The sequence below is a fragment of the Amblyomma mixtum genome, chromosome 4 (genome assembly GCF_055824585.1).
Source record: "Amblyomma mixtum isolate Tamu chromosome 4, ASM5582458v1, whole genome shotgun sequence".
In the NCBI taxonomy this organism is placed as follows: domain Eukaryota; kingdom Metazoa; phylum Arthropoda; class Arachnida; order Ixodida; family Ixodidae; genus Amblyomma; species Amblyomma mixtum.
Window position 1 is genome coordinate 36539556 of NC_143015.1, and position 16318 is coordinate 36555873.

The 16318-nt window shown below is 51.8% G+C and overlaps 2 protein-coding genes, 1 non-coding gene and 1 pseudogene across 3 annotated transcripts; all 4 read right to left on the reverse strand.

Annotated features, from left to right (window-relative positions):
* Positions 1 to 4976: 4976 nt before the first annotated feature.
* Positions 4977 to 5050, reverse strand: TRNAI-AAU (transfer RNA isoleucine (anticodon AAU)). Its single transcript has one exon. It is a non-coding gene; the product is annotated as a tRNA-Ile (tRNA).
* A 3454-nt stretch (positions 5051 to 8504) lies between these two features.
* Positions 8505 to 9821, reverse strand: LOC149346142 (uncharacterized; annotated as a pseudogene).
* Positions 9822 to 10605: 784 nt separating this feature from the next.
* LOC149346143 (uncharacterized) lies at positions 10606 to 12099 on the reverse strand. The gene has a single exon (XM_089585353.1). The coding sequence runs from the start codon at positions 11799 to 11801 to the stop codon at positions 10662 to 10664; it is 1140 nt and encodes a 379-aa protein (XP_089441479.1). The 5' UTR covers positions 11802 to 12099; the 3' UTR covers positions 10606 to 10661.
* Positions 12100 to 14129: 2030 nt separating this feature from the next.
* Positions 14130 to 15461, reverse strand: LOC149346144 (uncharacterized). Its single transcript, XM_089586002.1, has one exon. It carries the CDS (start codon positions 15459 to 15461, stop codon positions 14280 to 14282), a length of 1182 nt encoding a protein of 393 aa, XP_089442128.1. The 3' UTR covers positions 14130 to 14279.
* Positions 15462 to 16318: the final 857 nt, after the last annotated feature.

A 16318-nucleotide genomic window follows, 5' to 3' on the forward strand; every position in this document is an offset into this window, starting at 1 on the left:
CGGTCGGTCGGTCGGTCGGTCGGTCGGTCGGTCGGTCGGTCGGTCGGTCGGTCGGTCGGTCGGTCGGTCGGTCGGTCGGTCGGTCGGTCGGTCGGTCGGTCGGTCGGTCGGTCGGTCGGTCGGTCGGTCGGTCGGTCGGTCGGTCGGTCGGTCGGTCGGTCGGTCGGTCGGTCGGTCGGTCGGTCGGTCGGTCGGTCGGTCGGTCGGTCGGTCGGTCGGTCGGTCGGTCGGTCGGTCGGTCGGTCGGTCGGTCGGTCGGTCGGTCGGTCGGTCGGTCGGTCGGTCGGTCGGTCGGTCGGTCGGTCGGTCGGTCGGTCGGTCGGTCGGTCGGTCGGTCGGTCGGTCGGTCGGTCGGTCGGTCGGTCGGTCGGTCGGTCGGTCGGTCGGTCGGTCGGTCGGTCGGTCGGTCGGTCGGTCGGTCGGTCGGTCGGTCGGTCGGTCGGTCGGTCGGTCGGTCGGTCGGTCGGTCGGTCGGTCGGTCGGTCGGTCGGTCGGTCGGTCGGTCGGTCGGTCGGTCGGTCGGTCGGTCGGTCGGTCGGTCGGTCGGTCGGTCGGTCGGTCGGTCGGTCGGTCGGTCGGTCGGTCGGTCGGTCGGTCGGTCGGTCGGTCGGTCGGTCGGTCGGTCGGTCGGTCGGTCGGTCGGTCGGTCGGTCGGTCGGTCGGTCGGTCGGTCGGTCGGTCGGTCGGTCGGTCGGTCGGTCGGTCGGTCGGTCGGTCGGTCGGTCGGTCGGTCGGTCGGTCGGTCGGTCGGTCGGTCGGTCGGTCGGTCGGTCGGTCGGTCGGTCGGTCGGTCGGTCGGTCGGTCGGTCGGTCGGTCGGTCGGTCGGTCGGTCGGTCGGTCGGTCGGTCGGTCGGTCGGTCGGTCGGTCGGTCGGTCGGTCGGTCGGTCGGTCGGTCGGTCGGTCGGTCGGTCGGTCGGTCGGTCGGTCGGTCGGTCGGTCGGTCGGTCGGTCGGTCGGTCGGTCGGTCGGTCGGTCGGTCGGTCGGTCGGTCGGTCGGTCGGTCGGTCGGTCGGTCGGTCGGTCGGTCGGTCGGTCGGTCGGTCGGTCGGTCGGTCGGTCGGTCGGTCGGTCGGTCGGTCGGTCGGTCGGTCGGTCGGTCGGTCGGTCGGTCGGTCGGTCGGTCGGTCGGTCGGTCGGTCGGTCGGTCGGTCGGTCGGTCGGTCGGTCGGTCGGTCGGTCGGTCGGTCGGTCGGTCGGTCGGTCGGTCGGTCGGTCGGTCGGTCGGTCGGTCGGTCGGTCGGTCGGTCGGTCGGTCGGTCGGTCGGTCGGTCGGTCGGTCGGTCGGTCGGTCGGTCGGTCGGTCGGTCGGTCGGTCGGTCGGTCGGTCGGTCGGTCGGTCGGTCGGTCGGTCGGTCGGTCGGTCGGTCGGTCGGTCGGTCGGTCGGTCGGTCGGTCGGTCGGTCGGTCGGTCGGTCGGTCGGTGACGCCGTAGTGAAGGGCTCCGGAAATTTCGACCACCTGGGGTTCTTTAACGTGCACTGACATCGCACAGTACACGGGCCTCTCAGAATTTCTCCTCCAAAGAAATTCTAGCAGCCGCGACCGGCATCGAACCCGCGTCTTTTGGGTCAGCAGCCGAGCACCATAGCCAGAGAGCCACCGCGGCGGCGTTCGTGAAGATTGTTCGACCTTTGATCCCGCATGTTTGATGTGGCCTAACTAAGTGCTTGATCACACCTTGCACCCGCTTCGCGAGCATTTTCATAAACACTTTGTAATCGGTGTTCGTAAGGCTGATAGGCCTGTATGAACCTACTGACAGCAGCATGTCACGATCATTCGTCTTAGGAATCAAGACGATATGAGCAGCTCTGAAGGACGGTGGCACCCGCCTTTATTTATTTTATACGCCTCATTGATAACGCGATGCAACACATATGCTAGTTGATGGGCGAACGCTTTGTAAAATGTGGCTCCTAAGCCATCTGGTCCAGGGGACTTTCCTGCCGGCAGTTCGCCGATAGCGGCCTCGATTTCGCGGACACTTATCTCTTCCTCAAGACTGTCTCTGACGTCATCTGCTATCTTTGGCATACCAGTCATGAATTCTGTGATGAAAGTGTCGCTGACACGATTAACGTTGCTAAACAACTCGCGATAATATTCCACGAACGCCTGCACTATCTTTTTCTGCTCACCCGTCACCTCGTTCTTATAGCGGATCTGTTTGTTTGAATTTTTTGATGCATACCTTTTCTCGTCAGTAAGAGTGCGTTTATTCGGTGCTTCCCCAAGCCATAATCGTTCGTCTCGTGCACGAATCAGCTGCCTTATATCTTTCATTGTCTATCACCTCAAGTTCACTTTTGGTTATTCTTATTTCGTCTGCCACTTTTCCAGGCTCCAAACTCACAGCGTTTAAAAGTATTCTAGCTGACGCTGCAGAGCTTTCTCTTTCTTCATCTCATTTCGACGCTTGATGCTTGCTCTTTCAATCGCTGCCATTTTTACTTCATTTTTAAATTGTTCCCAGGCAGCCGAGTAATTTTCGGGCTCAGAATTCACTAGCCGCCCTAGTTTTCCTTCAACTCCTTTAACAAAGGGTTCATCATTGATCAATTTAGCGTTCAACTTCCACAGGTGCCAGTTAAATCGTGGCTGCTTTTGCTTATTGCCAATGACGAAACTTACGAGGCTGTGATCAGAGAATGAAACAGGTATAACATTGTAGCTATTGCAGGGGGGGGATTAGAGCTAGGGACACGTAAACTCTGTCAAGCCTTGTTTGACTACCTTGCTGGGCGTGAGTGAATTGTGGCCGCCCGCCGCTTGTTATTGTGTGGCCTACATCCTCCAAGTTATAGTCATCCACCAAAGGACCTAAGTAAGTCGGCGCTTCGATCATGTACGTAGGCCACTTTCGATCTATCCTCCGAAAAGCAAACACAATTAAGGTCTCCCAGTAGAATAACATTTCACAAGGCAGATACTGATTAAGTTGTTCAAAGAAAATACATCTCTCATTGACATTGTTGGGGGCATAGACACAAACCAGACGCCACTTTTCCCCCGTCAACGAAAAGTCCAAGACGATGAGGCGACCATTTTCAGACACAGTAATCATTTCCTCAATAATCCCCACACTTTTGCGTATCAATACAGCACAGCCGGCAGATCTTCCTACGGCATGGCATACACAGACATTATAACACGTTTTGAAAGGTGACACCATACGATCAGTCTGCTCTTGTTCTTCCACCTTTGTTTCTTGTACTGCAATTAGATCTAGCTCGGTTTCCATGCAAAGGCAGCTAAGCTGGTATTGCCGTTGTCTTGCAGCCAAACCTCTGACATTAATTGTCGCTATGCGTAGGGAAGAATTTAAGTCATTCGCCATTATGAATCAAGTAAATCAAGCAGAAAGATACGAATGGTGTCATTACAAACATGTTTGACACTGTTCTATCAATTCTAAGGTGAAATTTACAAAATGACACAGCATAAATAACCAAGAAATAAAAATAAATAACCAAGAGCAGTGAAGTCTTCAACCGTACCTCAAATGTGTTGCTCGAAGTTTCTGTTGTTTCTTCCATTTCGAATCAGAAGAAGTCCGGCACCTTCGACGGCACCAAGCTTGTCCGCTAAGTGGGCGTCACCGCCGAACTTCTATCCGGTGGGATGTTCGGTTTCGGGCGTAGCGTCGCCCGTCGCAGCCCCGGCGTCTTTGGCGGGGGTTCATCGTTATTCGGCTCGTTTGGTTGTCCATCCTGGGTAGCTAACTCATCATGAGTTCTCTTCACCACCACACTTGTGCCTTTCTCGCTCGCGTCCATTGCCTCAGCATCGTCTGTTGGAATTGTTCCGCCGTGCGAGCTTAGAGAGCTTGCACCCGTAGACGCGTTCGACGTAGCGTGCTCCGGTTTAGAAGTAGTGGGAGACGCAGAATCACTGGCCTTGGCCTTGTGGTCATCACCGGACTTCTGTTCTGGAGACTTCGCGTCCTCGCCACTCTTCTCATCTGCTCATTTCAAAGATTCCTCAACTTCGGCTTCATCCATCAACAGGTCGTTGACGTCCAATTCCCTCGTAGCTTTCTGCGTGACAGAGGCATACGTCTTCTCGTACTGCTCTTCTCCGTGGCCGTATCGGTGGCATAGTGCGCAGCGTGGCACGTGGCAGTCACGTCAAATGTGGCCGGTATTGCGACAGCGCAAGCATAGCGGGGCCCGGCCGGGCACCACCACAAGCGCCAGTTCACCTGCAACACGGATCTGATGTGGCAAGTCGTCCACCGTCACGCCCGTCTTCAAATTTAAGGCCACCAAGCTCGTCGAGGACGCCTTGTCTTGCACACCTTGAGCACGCCACCGTTCCCGGGAGACGTCCGTCACTCTTCCGTACGGCAAGAGCGCCGCACGTATGTCATCGTCCAGTACGTTGTGAAGCATCCAGTGAAGCTTGATACGCAAGGCTTGGTTGTTAGGGTCTATCACAACACACCGCCTTTCCTTCACAAGCAATTCCTTCAAAGCCAAAAGCTTTTGCACGTCGCCTCCGTTTTTGAAGGTTACGGCCCATACAAGACTCATCTGATACGCCTCCAGGGCGATAACTTCAGACAGCAGGCCTAGGCTAGCCAGTGTGTCACGGAAGTCTTCCACACGATATGGCCTTTCACGCACATCGGCATGCAAAAAAAGAGTGTTTAAAACAACTCACCCTGTAGGTAGCTGAGGCAAAAGCACTTGATAATTCCGGTCATCAGAGCCAGAAATCCTGTTACCGCGGCCCTGCTGGGCCGCTTTAGCCGTTCCTACGGAGCCCCTGACACACACGTCCGTTCGCCTCGGCGTCCGGAAATGGAATCCAACTGAGCTAGCAGGCCAGAACTATTCCAGGAATCGTGGTAAACCATGCCATTCGTGTTTCTGCTATACATACTACGGCTGCGTGGACCACTCAGGTAAAAGTGGAAGTGCCTGCACCATCGACGTTAAACTGAGTTGAGAGCAATAGAAAAAAAATACAACGTGGCCTGCGCAGGGATTGAACCTACGACCTTCGCGTTATTAGCACGACGCTCTAACCAACTGAGCTAGCAGGCTTTTTTTTTTCTATTGCCTGGCTTTGACATTACACAACAAAATGGCGGGACACAATGAACACCTGGTGTTGATATAGTCAGCCTGCCAGGGGCTGGCTTCGTCACATTAAAATTCCTTTAGGGCCATCAAAGGCTCCACTCTTGACAGCCACTCGGGAGCCTCGCCAACAGATTTGACACTCTCAACAAACCGGTGCACAGTTTCACGAAAATAAATTCGTGCTGGCCTCGCGTCGGGATCACAGTAATATCCTGCCATTCTCGCGCGCCAAATACTGTGGAGGCCCAGTAACATTATCAGATCGAAAGGTACTCCGTCCTCGTTTTCAATGGGCAGATACCGTATTCCATGGGGGTGAAGTGGAAATTGTTTCTTTATAGTCCTTTGAAGTACGTCCCAAAAGTAAACCCCTTCCCAACAATGCAGAAAAACGTGATCTATCGTTTCTGGTTGCTTGCAGATAAGGCAGTGATGACCCCACGGAAGAAATAAGCCCTTATCCTGTAAAAACATTTTGACTGATAACGTTCCAGTGTGCAACTTGAAAAAAAAGTTTTAACCCCTGGGTCAACCCTGGGCACTCCCTTTACCCTCTTTAACACATTCCTTCCATGGCCTCCACTGTACAAGGCCCTATACATGGGTTCCGGCAAGACAACTTCACATAAATCCTTATACAATTTTTGCTTGTTCACTGTAGATAAATATTCGTTGGAAAACCTCGTTGAGAGAAATCGGACACTTGCGACAACTTCTCTGAAGTACCCAAAAATTCCGCCCGATAGGGTTTCGGTTGCAACAACAAAGTCAGGCAGCGCGCGCCCCAGCCTTACTTGGCACACGGTGCGCAAAAACGGATCACTGACATCACGCAGAAATATAAATCTGTTAACAATCTGCCGCAAGAAAAGGTGTCCCAGGCCCACTCCACCATCCTTCACTTTTCTAAACAAATTCGTCCGGCTGCACCTTTCCCATTGTGCAGCCCACACAAAAACAGCAAAAATTCGATGTAGCTTTTGTATGCTCATTCTTCCACAATGCAACACTTGCATCGCATACCACACCTTACTGATAAAGAAAAGGTTGCACACGGTGGCTCTAGCGAAAATTGATAAGCCTGTTCCTTTCCATCTTTCCGCCTTCTCACGCGCATCCTGGGTCTGCACTCTCCAATATGTTTCGCTATCGCGATAGCTTTCTAGCGGTACTCCAAGGTACTTCGTTGGGGTCATCACCCAGGGTACGTTTGCAAAGTGGTCCATCGTCGTTTGCCATGCTCCGTGCCAGAGCCCCTCTGACTTAGACCAGTTCACTCTGCTGCCAGAGGTTTTGCAGAATTCAGCGACACATTCAACGGCCTCTGTTACACCTTCTCGATTAACGGAAAAAACCGCTAAATCATCCGCATATGCCAGCAGCTTCACCTCCGCAGCTTGCAGCCGAAAACCAGTTATTCTCTCGTTTTCGGTGATGTCTAAACACAGTCTCGATGTAGATAGCAAACAGAAGAGGGCTGAGGGGGCAGCCTTGACGTACCGAACACTGCACACGAATGGGGGCCCCCAGACTCTGGTTAACAATCAATCTCGTCGTACAGTTCCGATACGCCAAGGCGACTCCCTCCCGGATAACATACCCAACCTTCACATAATCAAGTATGCACAGCAAAATTTTATGCGCGACACAGTCGAACGCCTTTTCGAGATCAAGCTGCAAGATGGCAACGCGACTATTTGTAAAATCACAGCACTCGAGCACACATCTTGCCTTGTGTATGTTAGAAAGAATAGACCGGCCTTTTATCCCGCACGTTTGGTGGGGGCCAACAATTTCCTGGATTACACTCTGTAACCTTTGCGCCAACACCTTCATATAAATTTTATAATCGACATTTGTGAGAGCAATTGGCCTGTACCCTGGTACGTGTCTTAACTTGTCAGCTTCATCCGTTTTCGGAATTAGGACAGTATGTGATTTACCATAAGACGGAGGCAATTCACGTACGTCGTAAGCTTCATTAAAGACCGTCTTCAGCACTGGCGCGATTCTGCTCTTAAATGATTTGTAAAACGCCGCGCTTAACCCGTCTGGTCCTGGTGATCTCCCAGAATTTAAATTGTCTATTGCCATTTCTACCTCTGATTCGGTTATTGCCAGCTCTAAAACGTCTTTCTGCTCGTCGCTGAGTCGCGGCAGTGCCCCAAGAAACCTGTTCTTAAACGTATTTATGTCTGCATCCTGTAATGCGAAGAGCGCCTCATAGTACTCAAAAAACGCCCGCTGTATATGTTCGTTTTCGTCTGATAAGATGCCACCCCATTCTATGCTATCAATGTGATTTCGCCGCGCATGAGCCTTTTCAATTCCCAACGCTCGTTTCGACGGCGTCTCCCCTGCTGCTATATCTTCCGCTCTGGCCCGCACCAACGCTCCACGATAACGGTCCTCTTCTATTAGTTGAATTTTCTGCTTTATTTTCCTAATGTCATCGATCCATTTACCAGGCGCTTCACTTTCCTTTTCTAGCAGTTTTGCAAGCATACATCTTAGATTGCGTTCGTTTAGATTCTCTTCGTACGCAATGGCACTAGATCGTTCGACTGCTTTAATTTTAACCTGTTCTTTGCAAAGTTCCCACTGTTGCCATATTCTCAGTTCACTACTAGGCTCTATTTTGCTTATTTCTTCAATTACTGCACAGCTAAATTCATCGTCCTTAATTAGCTTATTTATTTTCCACATATCCCAACTAAAAGCACTGCCCCGTTTTTTCAATCCTATCCCACATACTACTAAACAGTGGTCCGAAAAAGCCACCGGCACTACATGGTAGCTGTTACATTTTGGAATCACATCCAGCGATACATAAATGCGGTCAAGCCGAGCATGGCTTGTCCTCTGAAAGTGTGTGTACTTCACGCCGCACGCGCCTTGCAAACACTCTGCCACATCCTCAAGGTTCCATTTATCTATGATTTGCGACAGTATCTTCGTACTTGCGTCCCTGAACACCCTTGCACTGGTCTTATCGCAGCCACTTAGGACGCAGTTGAAGTCGCCCATGATGATGAGCTGTTTCTCGGAACAAAGACGCTGTTCAACACTTTGAAAAAACGCAGCCCTTTCGTCCGTAACATTTGGTGCGTACACACAGACAATTCGCCACTCAATGTTCTTCAATGTAAAATCGATAGCGACACAGCGACCTGACGGACACGAGAAATGAGCTTGCACGACAAGACCCGGCAACTTCTTTACAAAAAGGACGCTGCCAGCAGATGTACCTATCGCATGACTCACTACAGCGTAGAATCTAGACGTGAAACGTCGCACCATGCTCCCGGTCTCTTCTTCCCCTTCTACTTTTGTCTCCTGCACGGCCAGTAAGTCAATATCGTGCTCTGTTAAAAGCCGGTAAACTTGGCTTTGCTTTTTCTTTCCTGCCAAGCCCCTAACATTGAGAGTGGCTACTTTCAACGGGGTTAGAGAAGCCATTGTCGCAAATAGTGAAGAGGCCAAGAGCATGGTGCTTACCCCACCCGTCTAGCACATGGCTAGACGCCGTCGTTGCCACCGGAGCCATCCGGTGCAGGCCCCTGACCTTGCCGCGGGGCTGCCTTATCGCCGGCACGCTTGTCCGCCAAAACGTTGGGTTTCGGTCTGAAAGATGACCGTCGGGATTGAGCAGTTTTTGCTGGCGGCTCCTCACCGCTGAGAGCTGCCGCCTTGTCCCCTTCGTTGTCGGTCAGGCCATGAGGGCGCTTGGCTGGGGCGGTGCCGCTCGCTGAACGGGCGCAGCTCTGGTCCTGCTGTTCCTCGCTGATCATTGGCTCGGCGTCCTTAGTTGCCAAGACGTTCTCCCCATCTGCCGACGTGCTCGCCTGACTCGAAGGTAATTCTTCCTCTTCGAGTGGCTTCCTTTGATTGCCGGGTCCACTAATGTCTCCGCTGGGAGGCCCTGATGCGTCGGTCATCCCGGCAGCCTTGCCAACTTCCACGGCTCCTTTCGCCGCCTCCTCCGCCTCGACGACGTCCATCAGAAGCTCTGCCGTGTCGTCTCTCGATACCGCACCGGTAGCCACCGCGTATGTGCGAACACACTCGCTGTCACCGTGGCCATAACGCCTGCATTTGGAGCACCGGGGTACCTTGCATTCACGTCGAACGTGTCCCGTGCCGCGGCACCGTAAGCACTGCATAGGCCGCCCAGGCACCACAACAAGGGCCAGCTCGCCGGCGACGCATAACTGGTGTGGCAGGTCGTCAACCTTCATACCGGGTTTCAGCTTCAGGAGAACAGTCCTGGTTGTAGACCCCTTCTCCTTGACGCCTGAAACACGCCAACGCTCCCGGGTCACCTCCGTTACATTCCCAAAAGCCGCAAGAGCCGTCCGAATGTCGTCGTCGGCTACACCGTGCAGCATCCAGTGCAGCCGTAGGTTCATCTGTTGGTCGGCAGGATCGATGATAATGCAGCGCCGTCCTTTGACATCCAGTTCCTTTAACGCTGCCAACTTCTTCGTTGCCTCGGTGCTGTTGAGCGTAACCGCCCAAACGTGGTTTACCTGATACGCCCCCAACGCCACAACGTCGGGGAGCGCACCAGCGTTGGCGAGGGCGTCGCGGAAATCCTCGACCCTGTAGGGCCTAACTCGCACGTCGCCGTGCAAAAACACGGTGTTTAGAACAACACGACCGGTAAGCAACGTAGGCAAAACGATTTCGTACTCCTGTCCTTCCTTATCTTCAATCCTGTTTCCGCGGCCATCGACGGCCGCTATCGCCGCTCCGTGGGAGCTCACGATCCTGCGTCCGTACACGCCAGTGGCCGGAAGTAGAATGAGCTAGCAGGCCAGAACTGTTCCAGGAATCGTGGTAACCCATGCCATTCGTGTTTCTGCTATGTACACACACTACGGCTTCGTTCACCACTCAGGTAAAAGTGGCAGTGGCTGCACCATGGACGTTAAAATGAGTTGAGAGCAGGAGAAAAAAAACTACAACGTGGCCTGCGCAAGGATTGAACCGACGACCTTCGCGTTATTAGCACGACGCTCTAACCAACTGAGCTAGCAGGCCAGAACTATTCTAGGAATCGTGGTAACCCATGCCATTCGTGTTTCTGCTATGCCACACTACGGCTTCGTTCACCACTCAGGTAAACGTGGCAGTGGCTGCACCATGGACGTTAAAATGAGTTGAGAGCAGGAGAAAAAAAACTACAACGTGGCCTGCGCAGGGATTGAACCGACGACCTTCGCGTTATTAGTACGACGCTCTGACCAACTGAGCTAGCAGGCCAGAACTGTTCCAGGAATCGTGGTAACCCATGCCATTCGTGTTTCTGCTATGCCACACTACGGCTTCGTTCACCACTCAGGTAAAAGTGGCAGTGGCTGCACCATGGACGTTAAAATGAGTTGAGAGCAGGAGAAAAAAAAATACAACGTGGCCTGCGCAGGGATTGAACCGACGACCTTCGCGTTATTAGCACGACGCTGTAACCAACTGAGCTAGCAGGCCTTTTTTTTTTTTTTCTTTATTGCCGGAAAACAATACATGCGCAGGCATAAAAAGTCGCTAGCCAGACTTTGGCTAAGGCGACGGATTAAAACATTTTCATTTCGATCAATTTGTCCATAACTGCCACCCACTCCGGTGGCTGAGGTTGACTGCGGAGAACATCTCTCAGAGAAACTACACTTTCTATAAAGTTTTCCCTGACTGGTTTTACATTTGCGTCTGCGTGCCTAGCCGCCATCCTAGTTTTCCAGATGCTGTGGAGGCCCAGTAGCATAAACATATCGTATGGCACTTCGCCACTTTCTATAGGCAGGAACCGGATGCCATATGCAGTAACAGGTAGCTCTATTTTTAAAGTTCTTTGCAAGATATCCCAGTGGAAAACCGGGTCCCAGCAGTCGATAAAGACATGTTCGATGGTCTCGGGTTTTTTGCACAGTGTGCAGTCGACGTTCCATGGTACGAAAATGCCTTTATCGTTTAGCCATGTTTTCACCGGAAGGGTACCCGAGTGTAATTTAAAGAAAAAGGATTTGACGTTCGGTCTTACCGGCATCTTCTTAACTCGATTTAGCACATCTTTGCCTGGGCCTCCGCAGTAAATGGATCGGTATAAGGGTACAGGTATAAAGATATCTAACAAATCCTTGTACAATTTTTTCCTGGGTACAGCAGCCAGATATTCAGTCGAAAAATGAGAGCTCAAAATGTGAAAGGCAGCCACAACTTCACGTAAAAACCCAGTTACAGCACGATTCGTGGCTGGGAAACTGGACACAACAAATTCCGGTAACACATTTCCTAAGCGCACCTGCAACATTGTGCGCAACAAAGGATCGGTTTGATCACGTAGAAACAAAAATCTTGAGACAACTTGTTTCAGAAACAAGTTGGAAAGTCCAAGGCCACCTCTTTTGACCGGTAGGAACAAATTAGCTCGACTAGTTCGCTCCCAATTCGAGCTCCAAATAAAAACAGCAAACACTCTATGCAGCTTCTGCACGTTTGCTCTGGTGATGAGCAAAAACTGCAAAAAATACCAAATTCTGGCTATCAAAAATACATTGCACACACTTGCACGCGCGAAAACAGAAAGGTCACGTCCTTTCCATCCATCCGCTTTTTTCCTTGCACTCTGCGTTACCTCACCCCACAACTCTGTACTGTTCTTATAGTGCTCTAAGGGTACCCCCAAATACTTCGCAGGGGAGGTCGTCCATTGCATGTTAGCAAACACTGCGGGTGTGCTCTCCCAATCACCGTGCCAAAATCCAATGCACTTATCCCAGTTAACTTCGCACCCGGTCTTTTTGCAATAGGCCCGCGCAACTTTGACAACTTCTTTAACGCTTTCTTGGTCCGCGCAAAAAACAGCAATATCATCAGCGTAAGCAAGCACTTTTACTTGCACCGACTGAAGAGTGAAACCACAGATCCCATCATTGTGTAACAGCGATAACAGAAAAGGCTCAAGATAGATCGCAAAGAGCAGAGGCGAGAGCGGGCAGCCCTGCCTGACCGAGGAACAGACAGGCACAGGTTCAGTAACCTGTTTGTTCACTATAATACGCGTAACACAGTTTTCGTACGCCATCTGTACACCTTGTAATATTACAGAGCCGACGTTGGCATATTCTAGAACGGCGAAAAGAATTTCGTGTGACACGCGATCGAAGGCCTTCGCCAAGTCAAGCTGCATCATGGCAACTCGTCCCACGAACGCATCGCAACATTCAAGAACAGTTCTAGCAATGTGCACATTCGTTCCAATGGTGCGACCTTTAATACCGCACGTTTGGTGCGGCCCTACAAGGTCCTTTATAACCTTTTGCAGTCTATTGGCAAGAATCTTCATAAACACTTTATAGTCGACGTTGGTCAGGCTTATCGGCCGATAAGCCCCAACGGACAGCAGTTTAGCCTGGTCTTCACTCTTGGGCACTAAAACCACGTGTGCTGTTTTAAATGACGGCGGTATTTTCTTTGTTTCATACATTTCGGTGAAGACGCAGTGCAGAGCGTAAGTGAGTTCGGCTTTGAAACTCTTATAAAAATCACTGCCTAGGCCGTCAGGACCAGGAGATTTTCCGGTACTCAGTTCTTCGATCGCTCTTCCCACTTCGCTTACGCTGAATGGTACCTCCAGCTCTTGTTTTATTTCATCTCCAAGCTTTGGCATACGAGACAAGAACGTTTCTGTAAAGCCCTCTTCTTCAAGCTGACGGCGCCCAAACAATTCCCTATACTGTTCAACAAAAGCTAACTGAATCATCTTGCTATCATTCGTTACCTCGTTTCTGTACCTAATTTGTTTTATTTCATTTTGAGTCGCATACTTCTTTTCGTCACTAAGCGAGCGTTTAGTAGGCACTTGGTCAAGCCAGAGACGTTCAGCACGCGCCCTTATCACGGCAGCTGCATACTTGTTTTTTTCGATAATCTCAAGTTTACTTTTTGTTTCTCTTATCTCTTTCTTATATCTTCCCGGCTGGGAACTTTCCAGGCTTACGAGCAAGACAAGTTGGCAATGTAGTTCTTTTTCTTTAACACGTTTATCATGGCAAATAACGCTTGCTCTTTCAATCGCGTTCATTTTCACTTGCTGTTTGAAATCTTCCCATCTAATTACCCAGTTCCCAGGCTCTGCTGATAGCAATGCTTTAATACATTCATTAACTTTACTACCAAAAAGTTCATCCTCGAGTAACTGTGCATTAAACTTCCAAAGATCCCACGAGAAACGAGATTTCTTTTCTTTTTTTCCCAGGGTAAACGCAACTAAGCTGTGGTCGGTAAAAGACATGTTTTTCACCTCGTAGCTGTTGCACAAAGGAACAAGATCAAGGGACACATACGCTCTGTCCAATCTCGCGTGACTTTCACCCTGAAAGTGAGTAAAATGCGATGCTACCGACAGAACTTCAGCAACATCATCTAAACCATTTTCGTGTACAAGCGAATTCAACAATTCCGCACTTTTGTCGTGGACAAGTCTTTTTGTAGTTCTGTCCTCTGCTTTACATACGCAGTTAAAGTCACCCAACAGCACAATTAACCGCTCACAGCATACGTATTGTTCAAGACGCTCAAAAAATCCCTCGCGCTCGTTCTCTTTGTTAGGGGCATACACACATATGATCCTCCACAGTAAATTGCAATAAAGAAAATCAACTACAAGCAAACGGCCAGTTAGACACACAGTTAAATTCTGTTCGACAATCCCCATGGAATTCCTAATAAAGACAGCACAACCCCCCGATGTGCCAGACGAATGGCACACACAAATATTGTAACGTGTCGTAAAAGGCTGCACCATACGGTCCGTCTGTTCCTGTCCTTCGACTTTGGTCTCCTGGACGGCTATTATGTCGAGGTCATTATCGAGGAACAACCGGCTTAGTTGGTACTGACGTTTTTTAGAAGCCAGTCCCCTGACATTAATTGTTGCAATGCGCAACGCTCCAACAGGTGTCGAAGCCATCTAGTTTAAGTACAGGAGCCGTATGGTGCGTACCTGAGGACACAAAGCGTCGGCGGAGGGCGACTTGCCTAGTCCATGGTGCTCGATGGGTACAGTGCCGGTATTCCAACGTCTCTTGCACCTCTGCCTCATGCGTACGGACTGGAGACCCAGCCCATGCAGTCCGTCACCAAAAAAGGCCATCTCGCGTCCACAGAAGCCACACACAACGCACTCACTCAACTAAGGCGGCGGCTTAGCCGCCGCTCGTTGATCGGCCGGTATATTCGGCCGCGGTTTCAGCGTCGCTCGCCTCACACCAACAGTCTTCGGCGGTGGCTCGTCGCCCTCGCTCGCCTTAGGCTCTCCGTTCCCACTGTGCTCGTGCGGTCGCTTTCCTCCCTGGTTGCTGGTTGACGCATCCGTAACTTCCATGCTTTCAGCATGTTGGGGAACGACGGGAACTGACGCCCCACTCCCCGAGAGGACTTCGCTCTTTGACGTCTTAACATCTGCAGGCGGCGCTTCCTGTTGCTGCAGCTTACTGCTGAGCGTCTCCGCGGTTGCGGATGTTCCAGGAGTCGACACAGCCGGGGATTTTTCCTTCTCCGCTCCGTCGCCTGCCTCTGCTGCAGCGTCTTCCGCGTCAGCCTCGTCCATGACAAGCTCGGACGAGATGTCATTGTTGACTGGGACGGCAGCGCTCGCGTACGTGCGTACACAGCTGCTATCCTCATGTCCGTAACGGCGACAGGCGCCGCACCTTGGAACTTTGCACTCACGGCGAATGTGCCCAGTACCGTGGCAGCGCAGACAGAGCGGAGCTCTGCCCGGTACAACCACGAGAGCCAGCTCACCGCCAACCCTGACTTCGTGAGGGAGGTCTTCCAGTTTCACGCCAGGATTCATTTTCAATGAAACCAAGCGCGTCGTCGACCCCTTGCTGGCGACACCCTGGACGCGCCACCGTTCCTTGGTGACTTCGCTCACCTTGCCGTACGGGGCGAGGGCTACCCTCACGTCTTCGTCGGGCACGTTGTGCAGCAGCCAGTGTAGCTTGACGCGGACGTCTTGGTTTGCCGGGTCAATAACTAGACAGCGGCGGTCCTTCACTTTTACTTCCCGGGCAGCAAGAATTTTCTTCACCGCATCAGCACTGGTGAAGGTAATAGCCCACACATGGCTCATGCGATACGCCCCCAAGGCGATAACCTCGGGGAGCAGCATCAGCTGAGCCAGCGCATCCCTGAAATCTTCGACCCGATAGGGGCGGGCCCGCACGTCAGCGTGCAAAAAGACTGTGTTTAACACAACATTTCCTGTAGGAAGGGTAGGCAGAATCACCTGATATTCATCTTCCGAGGCGAAAATCCTGTTTCCGCGGCCAGACATGGCCGCTGTAGCCGCTCCAACGGAGCCCGTCATCGCACGTCCGTCACGCTCGGTGGCCGGAAGCCGAATCCCCTGAGCTAGCAGGCCAGAACTGTTTCAGGAATCGTGGTAACCCATGCCATTCGTGTTTCTGCTATGCCACACTACGGCTTCGTTCACCACTCAGGTAAAAGTGGCAGTGGCTGCACCATGGACGTTAAAATGAGTTGAGAGCAGGAGAAAAAAAACTACAACGTGGCCTGCGCAGGGATTGAACCGACGACCTTCGCGTTATTAGCACGACGCTCTAACCAACTGAGCTAGCAGGCCAGAACTATTCTAGGAATCGTGGTAACCCATGCCATTCGTGTTTCTGCTATGCCACACTACGGCTTCGTTCACCACTCAGGTAAAAGTGACAGTGGCTGCACCATGGACGTTAAAATGAGTTGAGAGCAGGAGAAAAAAAACTACAACGTGGCCTGCGCAGGGATTGAACCGACGACCTTCGCGTTATTAGCACGACGCTCTAACCAACTGAGCTAGCAGGCCAGAACTATTCTAGCAATCGTGGTAACCCATGCCATTCGTGTTTCTGCTATGCCACACTACGGCTTCGTTCACCACTCAGGTAAAAGTGGCAGTGGCTGCACCATGGACGTTAAAATGAGTTGAGAGCAGGAGAAAAAAATATACAACGTGGTCTGCGCAGGGATTGAACCGACGACCTTCGCGTTATTAGCACGACGCTCTAACCAACTGAGCTAGCAGGCCAGAACTGTTCCAGGAATCGTGGTAACCCATGCCATTCGTGTTTCTGCTATGCCACACTACGGCTTCGTTCACCACTCAGGTAAAAGTGGCAGTGGCTGCACCATGGACGTTAAAATGAGTTGAGAGCAGGAGAAAAA

Coding starts and splice junctions, on each gene's coding strand:
- LOC149346144 (XM_089586002.1), bottom strand. CDS start 15,461: ATGACGGGCTCCGTTGGAGCGGCTACAGCGGCCATGTCTGGCCGCGGA.
- LOC149346143 (XM_089585353.1), bottom strand. CDS start 11,801: ATGCAATGGACGACCTCCCCTGCGAAGTATTTGGGGGTACCCTTAGAG.